We start from the raw sequence: 22,739 nt of genomic DNA on the forward strand, positions 1-22,739 counted from the left end.
ATGTGGCATAATAACACGTCGTTTCTGTCTTCTTTGTTTGACAGAGAAGTAAATCGGGTCGTGCTAGAATATTTTTGTTCCAGCTGAAAACTGCATTGCAAAAAACAACAATAAACTGAGGTACATACAACACAATAGTGTTGTTTCTAGTTCAAAAAGAATGGCATGGCTTCTGATGTCTCTGATGTAGGGAGATTCTTTACTGTTAAATATAATTGAGCCGCGTCATGAGAAAACCAACATAGTGCGTTTGCGAACAGCACGGATCCAGACCAGCCTCCGCATCCGCGCAGTCTAGTCAGGATCCATGCTGGTCGCTAACGGTTTCTGTAATTGCAAAAGGCTTTGAAAGCGAAAAGCATGGATCCTGACCAGACTGTCTGGATCCATGCTGGTCGCAAACACACTATGTTGGTTTTCTCATGGCGCGGCTCAAATATATTATGCTCATGAATAAGCCTTAATTATACTATGTCCCACGAGAAAGGTGCACTTTAAATTAGCGTACGTAGCGTGTCGAAAATTTGAAAAGAATAACCTACATTTTATGTGGAGTAATTGTATTTTGATTCAACACAAGAATCATCATTTGATAATTAACACAGTATATTGACTATCTAAAACTATTGTACACATTTAGCGTTGCAATGCAGACGTGACTGAAACGGACTCCGAGGCGAGAATGACTTCTTGATAAAATAGATCTAGAAAGCATCTGGTCAATAGAACTTAAAAAATTGCCTTTGGATGACAATTATAACTGTTGTAATGTCTCATTGCTTGATTCGACGTTGACTGAATAAAAAGGGCAAATGTTCGATCACTTTTACCCAGCTTTTACATTTAAGGGCATACATTCTTCATTCGTCAAAATGAGATAAAGTACTTAATGGTACATTTCATAAGGAACAAAATCACTAATGACCTCAAGAAAAATAGTTTCAATATGCCGAGACTTCTCCTTCTCCTTCCGCTTTCAAACCTTTCAGTTAGCAGTAAATTTTATCGGCATTTTTAATTCTCATGTGGACGCATTGGCCGAGAGGCCGGCTAAGACGCTTCATACGGAGGTGAAGGCCTCGGGCTCGAGTCCTGGCTACTCCCACTGCGGTATGTCCTTGGACAAGGCACTTTATCAAAATTGCTTCAGTCGACCCAGCTGTAAATGTGTACCATCACATTGCTGGGGGTAAGGTATAACTGGTTTTAACGGTTCTTAAATTAGGGTCGCTTAAAAGCTCTTTAATTATTGTTTCACAAAGCGACGTAAATAAAAGTTATCTTTACTTTTACCATTAATAAATTGTATACTTGTGTCAATTCATGTTTGAACTTCTATATATACACATCCAGACAGCAATCGGCCATTGTTCACACCACAACGATTCTTTAAAAAATTAAAGGCAATATCTGTATCAACAGCTTTTAATTCTTATTCTATGTAAAAGTATGGGAAAAAATATCTAGAAATATGAAAAAATCAAAGAAAACAAATTTCAGGACTGTTAGATGCATGTCTATGTTATCATGTATAGCAGGTAACATTGATAGCTTACTTTTCTATTCCACTGGTATATCATCGGCAGGATTATGATTGTCAAACGGTGTTAAGATAAGATAAGTTTTATTTAAAGTCAGCAAGAAAGCAACATTACGACATAAGCTCTGAAGAGCTTTTGAATTGACTATAAAAGCTCTGAAGAGCTTTTGAATCGACTACAACAACATGATGAAAACACCAAGAACATATTATATAAAAGCTGTAAAAAAAAGAGAGACAACTCAAGCAGGTTATGATTAAAGCTATGCTGGATTTGCTGATCTTGACCCATGGGTCTATAGCTAAAATCTGCTATAAAAAGATCTGTGTAAAAAACTGAAGAGATAAACGACACAGTCGTGTATAGCTAGAAAATGGTTTTAAAAGACCTATTAGGCTATTATCAATCCAAATCAGGCAATAAACACAAGCCGTGAAGCATTCTAGGTTGTTTAAATGATACATCTACAAGTACAAGCAGGTGTGACGGGAACATAGGCAAGCACATGGAAAGCAATAAATAAAAAGAACATTAATCATCAACAACAACAACAACAAAAAATTGATTCATTGCATTAGCACAGAGAAAACAAAAACAAATCAGCAAATTAACGAGAAAAAAAAGCCAGGAAAATAATGCACAAATAAATAAGGAAGGACACAACGACAAAAATCTAACACTGATAATATTTGAAGCAACCCTGTGCTGTGGTGCTGTGTCTCTCCTTACGAACATGCAACACACTTACAATCCGAGTTCCCGTCCACGAGGACATCAACTGCTTGAACTGATTGAAGCTTGTCGCAGTTCTGAAATCGTCTGGTAAGGAGTTCCACTGCACGGGGGCAGCATACCTAAAGGAATTCTTACCATGGTTTGTTGTTTTCACTCTTGGAACCTGCAAAATATTTGAATATCTAAAGTTGAAAGATGAATTCATTTTTATAACAAGATCTGAAAGTACAACTGGAGAAATTTCATTTAGGATTCTATATGTTTCCATTGCCATTACTCTCATTCTTCTAATATGTAAAGTTGGTAAATTAATTTTTGTTAGGGGATTTTTATAACTGGAAGAGTAGTCATTGTATACAAATCTTTATGCTCTTTCTTGCAGTTTTTCCATTTTCTTAGTGTTGTATTCTGAGCAAAAATGCCATGCCATTGGACAAAAATTAAAGTTCGAAAGTATAGAACTATGAAATATTGTAAGTTTGTTAAGCTTATTCAAGTTATTTCCAAGTCTTTGAAGAATATTTAATTGCCTACCTGCTTTTTTTTGCAGATATTGCCAATATGGAAGTTAAAGTTTAGCTTAAAGTCAATATCAATACCTAACAATTTAACTGTTTTTCACAAGTAATGCTACTCGAACCAATTTTACAGACCGGATTTTTTGCAAAAGTTTTTTTTACCAACTGCTATTGATTGAAATTTATCAGGATTTGCTTGCATCTTATTAAAATTAAACCAATCTATGAGGATATTACTTTCACTTTGTAAACTATGGATTAAATTGTCAAAATCTGGTAAATGAAAAGATATGGTATTATCTTCTGCATAGTTATATAATTTGCCTTTTTCTATAAAGTAGAAAACATCATTTACAAAAAAGTTAAATAGCAAGGACCAATTATAGAGCCCTGGGGCACCCCTTATTTATTTTTTGCTCATTGAACTGACCACGTTTCCAATTTTTATTTGCTGTTTTCTGTTTCTAAGATAAAACTGCAGGAGAGTGGAGGCAGACCCTGACAACCCAGATGCCACTATAATATATATAACTTTGAAAGAAGTATATCATGTGGAAGTCAGTCAAAGCCCAAAGGCCTTAAAGATAAATCCATTAATATAGCTGCTACATATTCATTGTTGTCAAGAGCCTGTCTCCAGTCCTTCAGCAGTTTAAGAAGAGTTGTCTGGCAACCATGACCTTTTCTAAATGCACACAGAAAGTTATCAGAAGTGTTTTCAAAATATGCAGTAAGTTGTTCTGCTAGCACTTTTTCAAAGATTTTGGATGGTACTGGTAAAATACTAACAGGTCTATAATTTCATTTTGTTGTTCACTCAACAATTTCACTCTATAAACAGATTGTTTCCCTTGTGTAAAGAGGGTTTAGGGTAAGTCTCTACAATGTAGCTATCATATGAATTTTAGATGGTTTCACAACTATCGAAGCGTTAATAATCTAGGCAAACGTAATCCTATGTTTATTGGACGCCAAATTACAGATTTTCTATTCTATTATTTTTCCCATACCCATACAATCAGCATTAGTTTGCATACAAATGCAGTCAACATTTATGTACAGTACATACAATTTTGTTATAGTTGTATTCAGACCTGTTGATCCCTGACCTGTTTCGGGAAGTCTTCACCATTCCATTTTCGACGCAATTCTGTCGATTAAATTCTAGTTCATCTGTATAATTAATAAATCAAGCACACCAACAAAACGTGTGTTTTCAAAAAGTAGCGCCATAAAAAGTTTGGGCATAAACAACACACACAAACCATTAGCATCTGTCAAGGTTACCTGAGACGATTTTTATACCGAGTTGTTTACTTTTACATCAGCTTATGTTAAAAATATCGCAGATAGATGCTGCCATTCAAACATAAACGAATGCAACATAATTTGCGGCCAGTCTGGATCAAACTGTTACAGTAATCGGACGGATTATATCTGCATAAATTAAAACATTACATGTCGAGTCCAGATTGTTGATGGAGCTAAATCACCAGCAGTATTGATCGATTCTATTTGCAGATGACACCTCAATATATCTAACTCTGACATCTGCATCTGGGGGGGTGGGGGGGGGGGGGGGGGGGGGGAGGTGATTGTCTCAGCTTTTAGGACCCTTCACCCCCAAATTCATTTAAAAGGTATTAAAAGATAATGCAGCAATTGTTTTTAAAAAATGTGTTTATAAGAAAAATACCAAAATTAGGTAAGGAGACAGGTTACGTTTATCAGCAAAACATAAAAAAAAAAAAAAAAAAAAAATTATCCAAGTTTAACAATGTTAATAATAATTAGTATGAATTGGAAAAAAATACCATTTACTCATTATTTAGCCCATGATGGTTGTGAGTTACCTTATATATATATATAAAGTGAAATATGGATTACGCAAATTGATTTCTTTTATGTTTCTTCGATGTATACCTACTGAAAATGGTAGGATTTTTGGGTACTCTAGTCTTAGTCAAATAGTCAAATATTTGTTACTCGATATTCCATTAACATCATTAAATTTTAGAGTTGCATTACTTACACTTTAAATAGATGTTATGATCTGCTTTTCAATGGGAAAAATATAAAGAAGAAATTCATCACTTAACGTTCCAAGTTAAATTCTGTGATCTATAATTATTTTTAAAGATGATTTTATTTACAAGAAATACTTGATAATAAAATTTACTTTTCTTTCAGAAATTTATAATATATATCTAAAGATTAAATGAAGCCTTTAATCTAAATTAAATGTTTGATTGGATTATCTCACATAATAAATGTGGCATTTATCACCTTCAGTAATTACCATTTAACACCTTATTCATCAAGGGAATCAGAACAATTTGTTTGCACTCAAATATTACTTTGAGAAATATCAATTAAATTGAAAGTTATATATTTCCCTGTTCATATGTTTCTGCTTACTCGTTCAGTTTTAAAATGTCGGAAAAAATATGCGTGCGATTCTAATTGCAAAATATTCAGTATTTAGAAATACATCACTCCTTTCTGAAAAGAATTAAAAAAGAAGTTTACCCCTGTGTGAAAAGGAGTCATGTCAGAATAAAAAAAACAAAACTTTTGTTTCACTCATTTCATGAATGTACAAATCATTGGGACATTAATTAACAATATATTTGCGGTTCATAAGAAAATTAATGATATGATTCAATTCTCACAAATTAACGAATCAAATTCACAAAATGTGCAGGCTGATCAAGATCTACACTGGTCGCAAAGGCAGAATCAATCATGCCCAGCATGATAAGGGTCAAGCTATTTGCTATTTTTCAATATTTGTTAGTCCCTTATGTTATTAAAACCGCATTAATTTAAAACAGATTGGAAGGCACACAGCCATGAGCTTTTTGTGGAGCATTTCATCTATGCAATATTATATCAAACACATGAACATTAAGTATACTCCTTAAAAACGTTTCTGCATCACAATCTTTAAGAAAGTTGCTCAGTTCAATACTGTAGTGTCTTTCGATACAAGACAGAAAGGTGGAGCGAGACCTTTTATGAGATGCACATTCTGATATTTAATGCAAATTTTTATTTAAGTCAAAACTTAATCAGCCTTGCGTAAAAATTTTTACTGCATAGCTGGAAAGATAAAAGTTCAAGGATTCAGGAAATAATTAGATTAGTCTCATTTAAGTAATAGTTATAGTATGTGTGAGAGTGTGTTACCAGGATATATCAGAGCTAGGGGTACATCGAGGGTATTTTTTTCTGCACATATCGTCGAGGCCGGTAGGCCGAGACAGATATGTGAAGAGAAAAATAACGAGATGTACCCCTAGCTCTGATATATCCTGGTAACACACGAGCACTACATATTATAACTGTTTTATCGCATAGTTTATCATTAAAATTTATATATTATTTTCATTTAAATTTGTTTATTATTATTTTTACCATTTTGATTCCCTTTCTGCGCCTCGCTGACTGAAACACTAAAACTTCTGTTTTAGAAAATGTGTTCCCCAGATAAAAGTACCCAACAAATTTCTGCATTGGTTTTAAAACTTTGCATTTCATTGGCCAGACATATTGTAAAACTTGTTGTTTTGTTTGTAAAAAAAATCAAAGAAAAAGAAACATTAGAAATCTCAGAATTTCATATATTTCATGTATTTCTGAATTTGGCAATAACTATCAAGTTTTTGAAATATTCTAGTTTATTTATTCTTTTACTTTATAAATGTAGGTGTTTGTGACAATTCTTTCTCTGTGAACTGTAAATTGGAGCTAAAATCATCTTTTCTTTGAAAGGAAAAAATTATACTCCCTTGATAGGACCTCAATATAGAAAAAGTGTTCCGATATATAACGGAACAGTTTTACTGTGCTGATATATATCGGAACACTTTTTTTCTTATGAAACTCCATAGAGATTTCTGTGTTGATATATATCGCAACAGTTTTGTAAGATATCAGCACAGTTTTGTAGTAATAATGTGTGTTACTATGTATAACATGCTGCAAAGATCAAAGGAAAATTGCCGCACTATGCGATAAAATGAGGAATTGGCAGATTTGTAATATTTTATGATAACTGAAACAAGTTATGAAAGTATAAGCAATAACTCAAATGGGTTATAAACTGCGATAACTTGAAATATTAGAGAAGTAAAAACATCTGTAGAAAAGTCATACCCAAAATGTTAAATAAGTCAAATAAAATAATAAAACAAGATGGTTTTTTTTATTAATATTTTCTGACTGTGTCACTGCTTTGTATGACATACAACGGTCACTTTAACTGTGTGTCCCTGGTGACTCTATCACAAATGTCCAAAACTTTTACCTAAATCATTCAATATAAAAAATATCTCCTGCAAATTGGTTTGTAGCCATAAATATCATAACCATTAAACACCTGTGTGTTTAATCACAGGTGTTAATTTAATCAAAAGGTGTAAATCACACCTTTTGATAATTTAAGTGCCAAACTAAGGGAGTTCACATTTTTATATCTGAGAATTTGCATCTGACTTGAACAAATTATGAACATTGATTAAAAAATCATAAAGAACAGGAACTGGAGTAAAAGATAATTTTTGTTAATATATATGAAAGCTTTTAACCATATTCATTGAGGCCATATCTCAAAATAAATGACGAAATTAAGGGATAAAAAGTTGACTCAACAAGAGCTATATTTTTCTTTGAATGTCCAAATTATATCACTTAATACTTGCTGCAGTTCATTACAAATGTACACTTTCAGGGGTGTAAAATTCTTTTTTACACCACTCGCCCTGCAGAACTAGTAGCTAGTAAAATCTACTCGCCCTAAGTGAACAGTCACTCGCCCTTATAATTGACATTTTTAATACTGTCCCGTTTTATGGAAGGCGTGTTTATGCACAACAAGCAAATTTCAAATATAACACAGCTGGTACACTACGTTTCCTTTTTGATTATTCATTTTTGTTACTCTTAAATTTCCCTTTCACACCAGGCATTTTTCTTTTTCTTTCACTAAGTTTGTCATCTCCACCATCAAGTTGCTCTCCATAATATCTGCAACGATAGCAATAATAATCACAGTCTAACCCCTACCCTAGTTTCCCAGTGTCAGGAAAGTATCAAATATCAGTTATTTTCATTTTCTCAAGACTTATTTCCCGAAAAATAATTATTTTGAAAATTGTCCTAAAATATGGACACAATAGTCATCATCCACCTACCCGTCTTGAAAGTGAAAAAAAAAGTTGACGATCGTCGGTAGTTATTCTGTTGATAAACTAAGTAATTGGCCTTGTTTTCATCATCAGTTAACATCCTCTCAAAGAGTTAAAAGAAGTGGGTCGGTTTGACATCTGAAGTGGAGATCAAAGAGGTATTGTTGCACGAGATTGTCATGGCATTATGTCATATTACAGTTTTCGCGCCATGTGACACATCACTGTCTGATTGTACCGCCTCGATTCTTTAAATTGATGAGAAGCAGAAATTAATAAAAAAGTTTCTTCCTTAATTTATTAAAAGCGAATGTGCAATATCGCGTATAAACTGACAAGTAAATGTCTCAAACGAAAATAGTTGAAATCCTACCACTTCTGGAACTGTCCAGATTCCATTATGGGTTCCAGAGTTATGGCCCCTGAAAAGGCCAAAATTGGCTATTTTGACCTTGTCTGCACAATAGCAGCATTGTTTATGATTTGATTTTTACCAAACTGGCACACAACTTGTATTACCATAAGATCTTAGTTCCTTTCTGGAACTGGCCAGATGCCATTATGGGTTCCAGAGTTATGGCCCCTGAAGGGGTCAAAATTAGCTATTTTGACCTTGTCTGCACAATAGCAGCTTCATTTATGATTTGATTTTAACCAAACTTGCACAAAACTTGCTTCACCATAAGATCTTGGTTCCTTTCTTGAACTGGCCAGATCCCATAATGGGTTCCAGAGTTATGACCCCTGATAGTGCCGGAATTAGCTATTTTGACCTTGTCTGCACAATAGCAGCTTCATTTATGATTTGAATTTAATCAAACTTGCACAAAACTTGTGTCACCACAAGATCTTGGTTCCTTTCTGGAACCGGCCAGATCCCATAATGGGTTCGAGAGTTATGGCCCCTGAAAGGGCAAAAATTGGCTATTTTGACCTTGTCTGCACAATAGCAGCTTCATTTATGATTTTATTTTAACCAAACTTGCACACAACTTGTATCACCATAAGATCTCGATTCCTTTTTATACGCCTGCAGGGACGTATTATGTTATCGCCTCGGTGTCCGTCTGTCTGTCTTTGTGTTGGTTAGCAATTTCCCTTCCGCTCTGTAACTCTTGAACCCCTTGATGGATTTCAGAGAAACCTGACACAAATGTTCACCTCATTGAAACGACGTGCAGATAGCATGTTTTGGATGGCTCACTTCAATGTCGAGGTCACACTTGGGGATCAAAGGTCATAATTATGACTTTGTTTTGTGTGAATAATGCTCTGCATTTGCGTTGCATTGCAGTGCTCTTGTTTTTATTTGGCAGATCCTTCTTTTGTTCGCTTACAATATTTGTTTTTAATTACTTCCCTTTTATGTTACTATAAATAGCTTATTTAGTAACTTTTTTATTATTGGCCGTAGAGAAAAACCGAGACCACTTTTCTGTGGTACAACAGGGATGGTACCTCCAATTTTAAGGTGTATTTTGACATATCTGTACCTTGTAAGAATTTTTTCTTTTTGTTTTTGGTTAAAGCAATGGTACTCAGGTGAGCGATATAGGGCCATCATGGCCCTCTTGTTTACAAATGTCATTCATTTTTAAAGGGAGACAACTTTTTCAGAATATCTTAAGTATCCATCATACTGGACAGAACGGCAGTTAACATGTAATGGTCAGGTAGATTGCTAAAGATGTTGTTTGTTTATTAAATTAAATATTTTTATGTTTTGATGATACACTCCTAAACCATGATTATTAGAACAAAACACAAGAGTTGTTCATTTTGTTTCAGATGGTAAGGGTAACCACTCCAGGAATATGTTCTGCTGTCAAGTCACGGACGAGGCGTGTGCGTAGATCTCTCAGTGGTACCAGTTTAGATGTTCGTGGTTCTGTAGTTATGGAGAAGGTCTGGATGTTTGAGGGCATGACAGGTAATTAATTTGTTGCTGCACTGGCAGCTAATATCTACTCTACTAATGGATTTTTCCCTCCTTTCAGAATGGGAAGTTGATATCAGATATTATAATATCCTGTTTCCTGTCAGGAATTAAATCACCTTTTTAAAATTGTATATTTGAAAGACCTGGTGCATTAGGATAATACATGGAATCTTTAAATAAAATTATACAGTTGTAAGAGTAAAATATTTTTCTAAATTTCTACCATTCAGTAGATGTCCTAATTATTTAACACTGAAATTATTTGCTTAGCCTTTCAAAATTTCCTGAGTACTTTTAGATGCAATTCAAGTAGACGAACGATTTCAGACACAAAGTCTAACATCAACTCATCACAGAGAATATACGCCTCACCCGGGGATCGAACTTGTGACCAAGCCATCTTTAAATCTGCACCCTCCCTACCGAGCTAAGCGGGCGGGCATGAGAACATATAGAAGGCATATCATTATCTAAATTTTTACCAGTCATATCTGATCTTATCAATAATTGCCTGATTTCAATTACTGTGGCAGTGTTCAAACTAACTTTCCTACCAGGTTGCCTGGAGTTCAAGTCACACTTAACGTCAACTAGCACAAATAACTTGAATTTGAATGCTTTAAATCAGTTAATTTGACATTAGCTAGAAAATAATTTACTTCAGTAGTATCAGTAATGGGCAACACATTTCAGTTTGACTTCCCTTACAGAAGAAAAAGGCCTGCCGCGTACTCTTGCTGTGTACATTCAGCGTATTTGACGCATACATGATGTGTACTGAAATCAAGGACTTTAAATAGTATGCAGGATATACACTGCACATACACCGATAGTACATTTGTAGTACACTTTTGACATGCAAATGAGCTCTGCCGCGTACTATTTGCTGCGTACATGCTGTGGACTACGTAGTACGCTGAAGGAATCTAGTACGCGGGAAGTACACTGGAGAAATTAGTACGTAGCATGTACGCGGCACATACACTTTTCACATGCAAATGAGCCTGCGGTGTACTACCACTGCGGTGTACATGCTGTGTACTCCTGCGGCGTACATACTGTGTGTGTACTCCTGCTGGATACATGCTGTATACTCCTGTGGCGTACATGCTATGTACTCTTGTGGCGAAACTGCTGTGAACAGGTTTTACTGTGCATGTGCAGCCTTTTCTAAATCAAACAAAATTTATTATGCTCAAAAATACCATATTTAGTTTAAAATTAACAGTTTTAAATAGTGACCTAAAATGCACCATAATTTGACTTTGGACATTAAGAGTAACAAGTGCACTTAAAGCATATGGCAAATCTGCGATAAATGCTGAGGAGCATGGGTAAGACACAGCTCACTGCTCAATTTTTCATTATAATTGCATATACAGGTGTTACTTTACATTGCATGCAAGGTGCAGCTCAGAAATCACTTAGATGTAAGCTTCACAAATGAACATTGCAAATAGTTTGGCAAATTTTCATTGTTCAGAATAATCTGAACTATTCTATGCTATTAAGATAAAAGTTACTCGGAAATCAAGTTCTTGCTTCAAAAAAAAAAAAAATGTACAAATCCAGGATTCCTTCCTGCATGAAGTGTACTTCAAACTTTTACCTAAAAAAATTCTAAGTATAAACACCAAAAGAAAATGAACAAGTCCCTCCCGCGTATATGAAGTGTACTTCAGACTTTAACTTATAAAAAAAAACTAAGTATAAATGCCAAAAGAAATTGTACAAGTCCTTCCCGCGTATATGAAGTGTACTGCACAAATTTCAAAGTATCTCCGGTGTAGATCGCCCGTTTAGCTCAATAGGTAAGAGCGTTGGTCTACGGATCTCGGGGTCGCGAGTTCGATCCTCGGGCGGGGCATATGTTCTCCGTGACTATTTGATGAACGACATTGTGTCTGATAGCATTAGTCCTCCACCTCTGATTCATGTGGGGAAGTTGGCAGTTACTTGCGGAGAACAGGTTTGTACTGGTACAGAATCCAGGAACACTGGTTAGGTTAACTGCCCGCCGTTACATGACTGAAATACTGTTGAAAAACGGCGTTAAACCCAAAACAAACCAAACCGGTGTACATGCAGTGTACTATTTTCTTGTACAAGTCCCTCCTGCTTACATGCAGTGTACTCCTTAAATTTCCAGAGTCTGGGCTGCGTACTTGAAGTGTACTAGTGACCTCCTGCGTACATGCTGTGTACTCTTCGAAATAGTAAGCGGCTTGTACGCGGCATGCGGTGTATGTAAAATGTACTGCTCTGGCGTACTACTGTGTTCGCCGCATATACACAGCAAATACGCAGCATGTATGCCACAGAGGCTTGCTTCTGTAAGGGTTGCCCTGCTGTCATTTAAAGATTAACTTTCGGGGGACAAATGGACATTTTTTATTTCTAAATGATGTGATTAAATAAAATAATCTAAAGAAAGCTTTTTAGTTCGACTATTCGAAGAATAAGCTGAGCAATCCTACTCACCACGGCGTCAGTGTTGGCGTCGGCGTCACATCTTGGTAACTTAGTTTTTCGTACCGGGCCACATTTTGACAAAACCTTAAGAGACACAGCTTTGAAACTTTCAATACTTATGTACCATCACCATGTTCAGCTTTAGGCAAGAATACATAACTCTATCAAGGATTTTGTTTGATTTATGGCCCCTTTTAACTTACAAATTTGAGTTAAGTTTTTCGTACCAGTTCATATTTTGTGTAAACTGTTTGACATAAGCCTTTGAAACTTTTATCACTTGTTTATCTTATAACTGTCTCTCTCTGTACGCAAGAGTACATAACTCTGTCAAGTATTTTGGGTGAATTATGGCCCTTAAATTTTGGACTTTGAAATTGGTTCAGGTTTTGTACTTGTCCATGTTTTGTCAAAACTATTTGACATATGGCTTTGTAACTTTGAAAACTTGTTTATCGTTATGATCTCCAACTGTAGGCAAGAGTACATAAGTGACGTTTCAGCTATTTTCACAGATGTAATTAATTGTCTTTTTATTGGTAACAACAAAACTGAGCTGTATAAAGTATAAGTTTTGTCTTTCTGCTGAATTGTATGTTGATAAAATGTGTTACAGAAGGTATATCCACTGAGCAGCTGTCCGAAGAGGATACTGGGAAAGATGACTGGTGCCTGAAACATAGCTGGTTCCTGTTCACCAATCTCCTTACAGCACAACAGTGTGCCAAGGTAGGGTACCTGTCATTTAGTCACATGTAGGTGTTTGGAAAATTATTATGCCCTCCACATCAAGAATCAGGGGGTATATTGTTTTGCTCATCATTGGTTGGTCGGCCCAGCAGCATACATTTGAGCCACTCCATGAGAAAACCAACATAGTGCGTTTGTGACCAGCATGGATCCAGACCAGCCTGCGCATCTACGCAGTCTGGTCAGAATCCATGCTGTTTGCTTTCAAAGTCTGTTGCAAAAAAACGTTGGCGAACAGCATGGATCCTGACCAGACTGCGTGGATGCGCAGGCTGGTCTGGATCCATGCTGGTCACAAACGCACTGTGTTGGTTTTATCATGGTACGGCTCATTTTGGTTTCCAGTCAATTACTAGAGAATGCTTGGTCTAGCTCACAATATTCAAACTTGATAGAATGATTGTCTGTGGTTGGTAGATCTATCACACTATTAATTTGGGGGGCACAGACACTTAGACTCTCTGAAAATAGTTTCTGAATGCTTTTGCTGTCAGTCTTCATAGGATAGTTGATTGTAGTCAGTAGATGACTACTGTTTCTGAGGTCATTTGGTCAATGGTCAATATCACATCATTGGGGACATATAATGTGTTTTACAAACAGCTCTTGTTTAAGGCTTTGGTATAGCCTTTTTAAGTGGGTATAATATGTATGTACAAAACTTACCTCCTGTCTGTCACGGTGACTTCTTAAGTATATTCTCTTATTGATTTGTTTTTATTCTGAAAGTGAAATATGCAGGAAAGAAATATATAAATTAACCAGTTATTCATTTAAATAGTTATGAAAATGAGTTCAGGTCAGCCAGTATTATGTTTAGTTAAAGTAAGTTATCAGTTTAACTTCAGTATAAAATCCAAAGTTGTTGATAGGCTTTACTGGTAATTCTGTTTGTTTAATTCTTAATTAACCTGTTAAATTTCATTTAAGAAAAAAATTACAAGGTGACTGTGAGTGTCAGTTTCTTAAATGCTGCTATGCTGTTTTTTGTTTTGTTTCTTTGGTTTAAACTGGCCGACAGTCCCATTGTTTACAAAATGACATTAATGTAGGACATTTGAAGTCTTTTGTTTAATCGTAAATACACTAAAAATAACAGTAACCAAACACCTGAAGATTTCATTGAAAGTTAAATACCATGAAACTTTAACATTGGGCTGTAGTGTATTCCATTTGTCTGTCGGTATTTCACTGAATATAGATTATGATCTTGCTTTTACTGGTTTCATAAAAGGTAACTGTTAAAAACAATAGGGTAAGCTTTACCAGTCTGATAATGGATGGGATATATATATTATCAGTCTTTTGTTTCTCATCTTTTTGTTTATATAGGTAAAAGCATGTCTGGTCAGAAGTTTTCTGTTTTCGTTGATTGTTGAAACATGTCTTGAAGAAATGCTTATATATCCAGTGCAGACCAGAGCAGCATTATTTGTTAATTTGACAGGCAATGCAGTTGACAATAAATTAGACTGAATATATGTATGCAATAAATTTTGAAATTATTTTCAGTGTTTAAAAAGGATTTTACCCAAAAGGGCAGCATACAAATGCGCAGGTTAGTAAATTATGTTTTATTAGGTGTTCTGATACATTTCAGACATGATGACCCATTATACTAGTCAGTGAATACAAAAGATTTAATAAATCACATTATTGTTTGCCGGAGTACTACATAATTTATTTTGGTGACTGTACTGTGCATTCGACTTTGTCACACAGTAAGATTAATTATTATCACATTTTCCTTATCATAGAAAGTTGAATAGAGATCGAATGCCTGGTTAAACTCTTTTTTTGTTCTTCATTTTTTTTTTAGAAAAATATGTGCTCTTTAAAGAAACTCAGAGAAACATCTAAATTATTTGGTAGTTTTAAAAATGTTTTTTACACATCATCTCCAACCCTCTGCATATTATTCTATTGCAAAAACTGGTATTAAATATGTTTTAATGGGGTTCTGTTCATCAAAATTTAATTATGGATATCACAAATTCGTTAATATCCTTCAATGCCTTTATTGAGATACATTATCCACAAAATGATTTGAGCCGCCCCATGAGAAAATCAGCATAGTTGCTTTGGGACCAGCATGGATCCAGACCAGAGCTTAAGGTGCATCTGCGCAGTCTGGTCAGGATCCATGCTGTTCCCTAACGGTTTCTCTAATTGCAATAGGGTTTGATAGTGAACAGCATGGATCCCGACCAGACTGGGTGGTCTGGATCCATGCTGGTCGCAAACACACTCTGTTGGTTTTCTCATGGCACGGCTCATTTATGGATATTTAGTTTTCTATCATATTATAATATATATATCCCGAACTCAGTTCAATGATATTTTTATGCCCCCGAAGGGAGGCATATAGTTTTTGAACCGTCTGTCAGTCTGTCCGCAATTTTCATGTCCGGTTCATATCTTTGTCATTGATGGATGGATTTTCAAATAACTTGGCATGAATGTGTACCACAGTAAGACGACGTGTCGCGCGCAAGACCCAGGTCCGTAGCTCAAAGGTCAAGGTCACACTTAGACGTTAAAGGTCATTTTTCATGATGGGCGTGTCCGGTCCATATCTTTGTCATCCATGGATGGATTTTCAAATAACTTGGCATGAATGTGTACCACAGTAAGACGACGTGTCGCGCGCAAGACCCAGGTCCGTAGCTCAAAAGTCAAGGTCAGACTTAGACGTTAAAGGTCATTTTTCATGATAGTTGGGCGTGTCCGGTTCATATCTAAATTGTCATTCATGCATGGATTTTAAAATTATTGGGCACGAATGTGTACCACAGTAAGACGATGTGTCGCGCGCAAGACCCCGGTCTGTAGCTCAAAGGTCAAGGTCACACTTAGACGTTAAAGGTCATATTTCATGATAGTGCATTGATGGGCGTGTCCGGTCCATATCTTTGTCATTCATGCATGGATTTTAAAATAACTACGCATGAAAATGTGGCACAGTAAGACGACGTGCTGCACGCAAGACCCAGGTCCGTAGGTCAAAGGTCCTAAACTCTAACATCGGCCATTATAAACTATTCATTCAAAGTGCCATCGGGGGCATGTGTCATCCTATGAAGATAGCTCTTGTTCAATCTATTTTATAAATGATGCTTGGATATCAAAAGATAAATTTAAGATTCTGAAGAATAAAGGGTATCATAAAAAATGATTTTTTTATATCAACAAACTGGATTGCAGCAAATGTGGATATCTTAAACTTGTGTCTTTGATATCATTTAATGAATTAGAGGTATTAAAAATAAAGACCTTTTTTATACTATTCAGTTTTATGGTATAATTAAATAAGTTAAAACTTTACAATGATACTCTTGTTTATGAATAACTGATGCCCATTAATTGAATTAAGGCTACCATAAAGAAATATATATTTGTATTTAGAGATATCCAGTATTGTTTTGTGATAATTATCCTTTAATCCTTTTAATATGATATCTTTAGATTTTCTAGGGTATCATAAAATACAAAATTGTAATTAATGACATCATTCAATACACTGTATCATAAAATGAATATAGGATACAACAAAATAAATAATAGTAAAACAGCACCCTATCATTTTAATGTATAATCAGCTGAATCTGTATGATGAAACATGCCTTTTAAATTTCTCAGTAGTTTCTTATTATTTTAATAGACTCTGCTGATAATATTACATTCACTTAAAACGAAAAATCAGACACATGAGAATATCACTTACAGTTCTTTAACAAAATGCTGATTTAGAAAAGTCAGTGATCTAGAACTCTGTTGTCATTCTGACGCAAGCAGTTGAAAAGATTTTCTATGCCTGATAGGTATGAGGTTATGTTTTGTTTTTTTTAATTTATTTGTTTATTTAATCTGCATGTTTAAATGGTTATTAATTTTGCATGTTAGTTTAAAAGCACTCTTCACTTGACAATATATAGAGTTTTGTCTTGTATACATTTCTAGCATGTAAGAGATTGTGTCACCTGAAGTGTGCAGTTGACAGTTCTGACAGAAACAACACAGGGCCTACACTGAGACAGAGAAAAGCCAAGAGTACAATGGATTTCCAGAACTTTGTTCCGAAGGAAGATACACAGTCTTGTAGATACACCAGGAAGGTAGAATTTAATTTTTCCTTGATAAAACTACCTTGATAAGGGAATAAGATGTTTTTGACTCAATAATTTATGTGATGAATCAGCTACATATATAGGACAGCTAAGGTTGATCTTGAATGAATGGTTCTTACATTGACTTGAAGTAAGGTACATATAAGCCCTAGGGCTTTGAATACAAGTAGAAATCAGCTCTGGGCAAATGAAACTTCAAGCAGAACTCATCTTGCACGACTAGCAAGCTTATTGAAACTAAATAATTTTTTTGTTAGTGAATTGCAGGGTAAGTACAGATTAAAGCAGGAGAAATGAAAAATCCAGGCAAATTCTCTTGCAGGACGGCTTGCTTTGAAAGAATTTGCCAAGGCCTTTATTTTGCCATGTTCTTTTTGTCATTAGACTGTTTTGATGATTAATGTCTGAAACATGATCGAGCTGTTTTACCATTTGGATTTCAGAAATAAAATAGGTAAATTTTAATATGTTATTAAGCATCTGAAATAATAACCTCCTAAGGATATAAAACAAGTATCTGTATTCCCAGCACAATCGGCCAATAGCTAAATGGACAATTGCATTGTAATGGTTGAAATACTGTTCTACTTTGCATTTAATTTTGAGTAAAACAAATTCACATAAAATGTTTTATATGTTTCTCAGTGAATTTTTGAATTAGTATATGAAATATATTTCGTATTCTCATAGTGAAGCAAAAGAAAATTTGTTCATTTTACATGTAAGATCAAAAATATCCTTCACTCATAAACACCACATCTTACATTTTCACTTATAGCTAAATACAATGCAGTCTGAAGAAAAAAGTATATCTAGTGACAATCATACTATACCTGTATCCTAAAAAATAATTCACTCTTACATTGACACAAATATCCTGCAAGTACAGTTGTTACTGTTATTACTAAAATCAAAACCAGGTAAGATTTTCGGATTTTCCAGTAGGTTTAAAGTGTTTTATATTTCAGACATCTAACAGGAGGTATCGGTCACCATACTCGCAGAAAGAAGTGAACAATAATGTAATAGAAGTCCAAGAGATGGATATACAACAGTTACAGTTTCCACCTACAGAACAGACAGACTCCCAACATAACAGACAAATTGACCCGCTGGATAACAGACAACAGGTATACAATGGTGCATGAAAAACAGTGTTTAATTTATGCAGGGTTCATATGGTGATAAAAAACCCTTAAATTTGATTTGATGCCTGTTCTTGAAAAAAAAAAAGTCCTGCAAAAAGTCAAAACATCCTGGAAAGTATTTGATTTTTATTCTTAACTTAAATTGTCCTTGAAATGCTTGAAAAATCCTTGAAGTCAGTGAAGTTTTATAATATTTATCAATTGCTGGAAGCAGGCTGTCAACTGATTCCTATATTCCTATATTTTCCTATATTTTGGATCAAAATCCTATATTCTGAAAAACCTCCTATATTTCCTATATTTTCCTATATTTTGAAAAATATTCCTATATTTTTTAGTAAAGTTCTTGCCGATGAATAAGAGAGTAAATCTTGGTTTGATACTGCTTTTGGATTCTTTGTTTTATAGGTAAGAAAATTCCCATGTCTGCCACAGCATCACCATCCTTAAGATAATGTTGTTTTGCTCTTCTTCATCATCTGTATGGTCACTTTGCAAGGCAGTGAAACAGGAAATGGGTCTTTCAGGTAAATCAAAGTCTCATTCAGGTGTTTTCTTTCAGATACTACCCAATGATGAAATACAAGGCAAATCTCTGAGATCTCTGACATCAAAAAAGTATAGTAAAGATGACAAACTGGTGCAGAAGTACCATGTCTGTTTTAAATATACAGTTCATGCAGTTTTACCAAAATTCAAAGTCTACATTTACTGAATTGTCAGCAGGAAGATTTTCTCAGAGACTTACCTACATACTGAGGGGACCATGCCTGCTCTTCCAAACTGGAATCGAAGCACATAGGCAGACTGTTTGTGCTATTAAAACAATTTTTATTTTTAACAGCACATGTAGTCTGTTGACATGGTAAGATAAATATTTTCAACATTTAAGTTTTGCAGGTGTGCCATAAGACAACCATGTTGAAAAAACCATTCAGCCTGTGAGTGTGACTACCTTGTAATAGTAAGACAATGCCTGGAGGAAAGACACATTGGAATGACAAGTGGCTTGATTTAGAGGACGACAATGGTGTTAAATTGTTTAAATGGTGTAAACCTGTAAAAGGAAATACTGAAGTTGCTTACTGCTGTAAGCAATTTTCTGTAAGCAACAGTGGTTTCACTCAGGTTAAACAGCACTGTAAATCAACAAAACACAAACAGATCTCAGATACTCGTTTTGGTAAAAACACTGCCCAAAAAGTGTTGACCAAGGGTGACGGTAAAACAGTGACTGCTACAGCCTCTGGAGCATCTAATAAACCAGCTACTGTAGGTTCAAGCGATATTGAGCAGGGGCAAATACAACATGTATTCACAACTTGTGAATCACAAGTCACCCTTTGAAACATCAAGTCACAGAATCTGAGCTGTTGTGGTGTTTTAAAGTAGCAGCTGCTGATTTTTCATTCAGATCATGTGATGGCCTTGACAAAGTTTTTCAGAAGATGTTCAAGTGTGATATTGCTGATCGGTTTTCTTTGTCAAGGACAAAAGCATCATACATAGTTTCAGAAGCCATAAGACCATTTTTGACAGAAGCAATTGTGAAGGAAGTGATAGATGGAAATTTAGGGTATGTTCTTATGTTTGATGAAACTACTACAGCACAGCAATGTAGACAAATGGACATACTGATAAGTCTTCTGTCTTGTCTGGATTGTGATGCTGTTGAAGAGAATGGTAGACATTCTAGACTTTGATTAATGTAGAAACAGTAAGACAGTAAGTGTACAGGTAAGAGTTGATACTATATGTACCAGTAAATGAAAATGTATGTTGTTGAAAACTCCTATATTATGCCTCAAAGCTATCCAAAAACTCCTATATTTGTTGTGAAAATATTCCTATATTCTTCCTATATTTTGGAGAAGACCTGGTTGACAGCCTGTGGAAGAAATGGTGAAAGAAAGAAAACTCAGCAGAAAATGGTATCTATCAGAAAGTCATTAAGGCAGTGCCTTGGTCAGTCTGCAATGACACATGATTGGCTCTCATGGATTTTGCCTGTCCAGATCACACTAATGGCCCCAAGTGCCTTTTAGGATCTTGGCAAAACCAACTTGAGCTGAATAAAAATTGCAGATGTTAAGGTACAGTTAGAATAACTATAGTATTGTAGCAGAAATGAACTATATCTGTGTAAAAAATAGGTTTAGTAACCATTCCTCTGAATTCTGTTCATCATAATCAGCTATTGAAGAATACTTTATCATGTAAAAACTGTTGAATGCCATTTGGACATGCCAAAAGCTTAGAATGCCATTTGCTTAGCAAGTCAACCTGATTTGTTCACGGACTTCTGTCACTGCTGACAGGCAAATTATATTCAGAACAAAACACTTTAACCTTTTTTAAATCTGGACAGTTTTGCATAAATGGCAGTTCAACTGCAAAATCCTGGTGTGGAAGCAAACAACAAATTAATGGATTGTGGGCTAAATTTAATTGGTAATTAACATTTACTAGCAGTGGAAATATGTAGCTAAAATTGTGCAAAGTTTAATTTTAATATGATAATGGTTCTTTTAGGACTTAATAAGAACGCCAGTGAGCGAGTCTTGTCCTGCAGTCTAATAATTTTATTTTTAAAGAAAGACTTAAGTGTACTTTATTCTGTTGATGTTTTGAATTACAGATGGAAGAGTTATCACAGTACACAGATAACCACAATAGCAGCCGTCAGTCCCAGGCCAGACAGAAACTGACCAGCATGAAACATGGCTTTGTAAAGAGATGTAGATCTTTCAAGAAAAAAGTGAAGACATTAAAAGAGAAAGTTAACCATACTGATGGAGAGAAAGTATCTGCTGAACAGGTTAGTATTTCTTAAATTCAGGCAAGATAATAAACATACATACCATAATTTTTCAGGACATTTCCGGGATTCTGAGTTAAAATTTCCGGGATTTTTACCCTTTGTCCGGGACATTCACCGTGACATTGGTATTCTTCTTTTTCATGCATAAATATCATTAAAATTACATGTAGTTTTCCTGAGATAAATATTGTTAAATTTGCTGCAAATGTTGTCTAGCTTTCTAAGGGAGGTAAATACGGGTAATACACATGTATAGTTCGGCACGTGCATTGATTGCGTTACCGAGGTGAACAGAATTAGAAGACTTACTATATACAAAGAATTAACCTGGTCATCGTAATTTAGAATGTAGATCTAGCTAGATGTCTCTGTTTTAAGTCTTTCATTTCCATTTATAAAAAAAGAAAAGGAACTAATACAATTCTTCAGCTAGATCTACATACAATGAAAAATCCACTAAAAGTATTCATTTAAAGTAGATTTTTATACATTCGGAAATATCTCAAGCGGAATTAGGTCAAATTACATCAGTCACCTCGCAATGTCAAACACATTTACATCAAAGAGTAAAGCCGAAAATCAATAAGGGAAAAATCACCGACACTTGCTCTTTGATGTTTATCTGCAACGTGCCTGTGTTTATTTCAGGCAATTCATCAAATGTGTGTACCAGTTATGTAAGCTAAAAGCAGAATAATATTTTTTTACTAATTGTAAAACTAGGATATATACGAAAATCAAAAGTAAGTAGCTTTGTTACTGATTAGAAAAAAAAATGCTTTAATTGACTTTGGATTTGAAATGTTCGTTTCTGCAAGATAGTGTTATTTGCTGAACTGACAAGATATAATTCCCAGGGTAATCAGTTAGATCTTCACCACTCATGTGCTTTCACACATATTTAATGCTGGTATCTTTATCAGTCTTTTATCAGTTAACCGTTCCTGGAGTTCACAGTTATAATCAAAGTTTGCAAAGTGGTATTCAACACGTCTCCCGCTTGAGGGCATGAAACTGATATTGGATAATTAGGAATAAACAATGACACAGGGGACTATTTAATATGTTTTATTAGCGTAAAATTAAAGCATTTATAGATCAAAAAACTAGTTTTTGGGAGGTTATTTTTATTTGTTTCCTGAATTTCATTTTTTCAGGGACATTTCAATACTGTCCGGGACACCACGACGAGCATGTCTTTTCCAGGACAATCCGGGACAATCTGGGACGTATCACATGTATGCAAGATTGATCTCAAGTTTTATTTGAGGTTAACCTCTGCAACTCTAATGATAAGAAATACCTGATTTAAATAAAAAAGGTTCACTTTGTAAATACAGATTTCAATTATAAATATTGTATTTCCAGTACAGTCAGACAGGGGCTTCTGTGGCCGAGTAGTTAAGGTCGCAGACTTTGGAGTCACTTGACTTTTATGAATAGTGTTTGAATCTCAATCTTGGCATTGAATTCTGAAAAAGCCAGCCAGTTCAGGCTTA

General features: G+C 34.9%; 1 protein-coding gene across 1 annotated transcript in view; it reads left to right on the forward strand.

The window, feature by feature from the left end:
- LOC123561027 (uncharacterized) overlaps positions 1 to 22,739 on the forward strand; it is an 88,658-nt gene that overhangs the window by 51,184 nt on the left and 14,735 nt on the right. The window contains exons 53-58 of the mRNA XM_053516774.1: positions 9,772 to 9,913; positions 13,011 to 13,123; positions 14,657 to 14,702; positions 17,105 to 17,259; positions 18,240 to 18,401; positions 21,058 to 21,237. Of these exons, the coding sequence (XP_053372749.1) occupies positions 9,772 to 9,913; positions 13,011 to 13,123; positions 14,657 to 14,702; positions 17,105 to 17,259; positions 18,240 to 18,401; positions 21,058 to 21,237 (798 nt within the window). The remainder of the gene's footprint in view (positions 1 to 9,771; positions 9,914 to 13,010; positions 13,124 to 14,656; positions 14,703 to 17,104; positions 17,260 to 18,239; positions 18,402 to 21,057; positions 21,238 to 22,739) is intronic.

Source organism: Mercenaria mercenaria, chromosome 10, assembly GCF_021730395.1.
Source record: "Mercenaria mercenaria strain notata chromosome 10, MADL_Memer_1, whole genome shotgun sequence".
Classification (NCBI taxonomy): domain Eukaryota; kingdom Metazoa; phylum Mollusca; class Bivalvia; order Venerida; family Veneridae; genus Mercenaria; species Mercenaria mercenaria.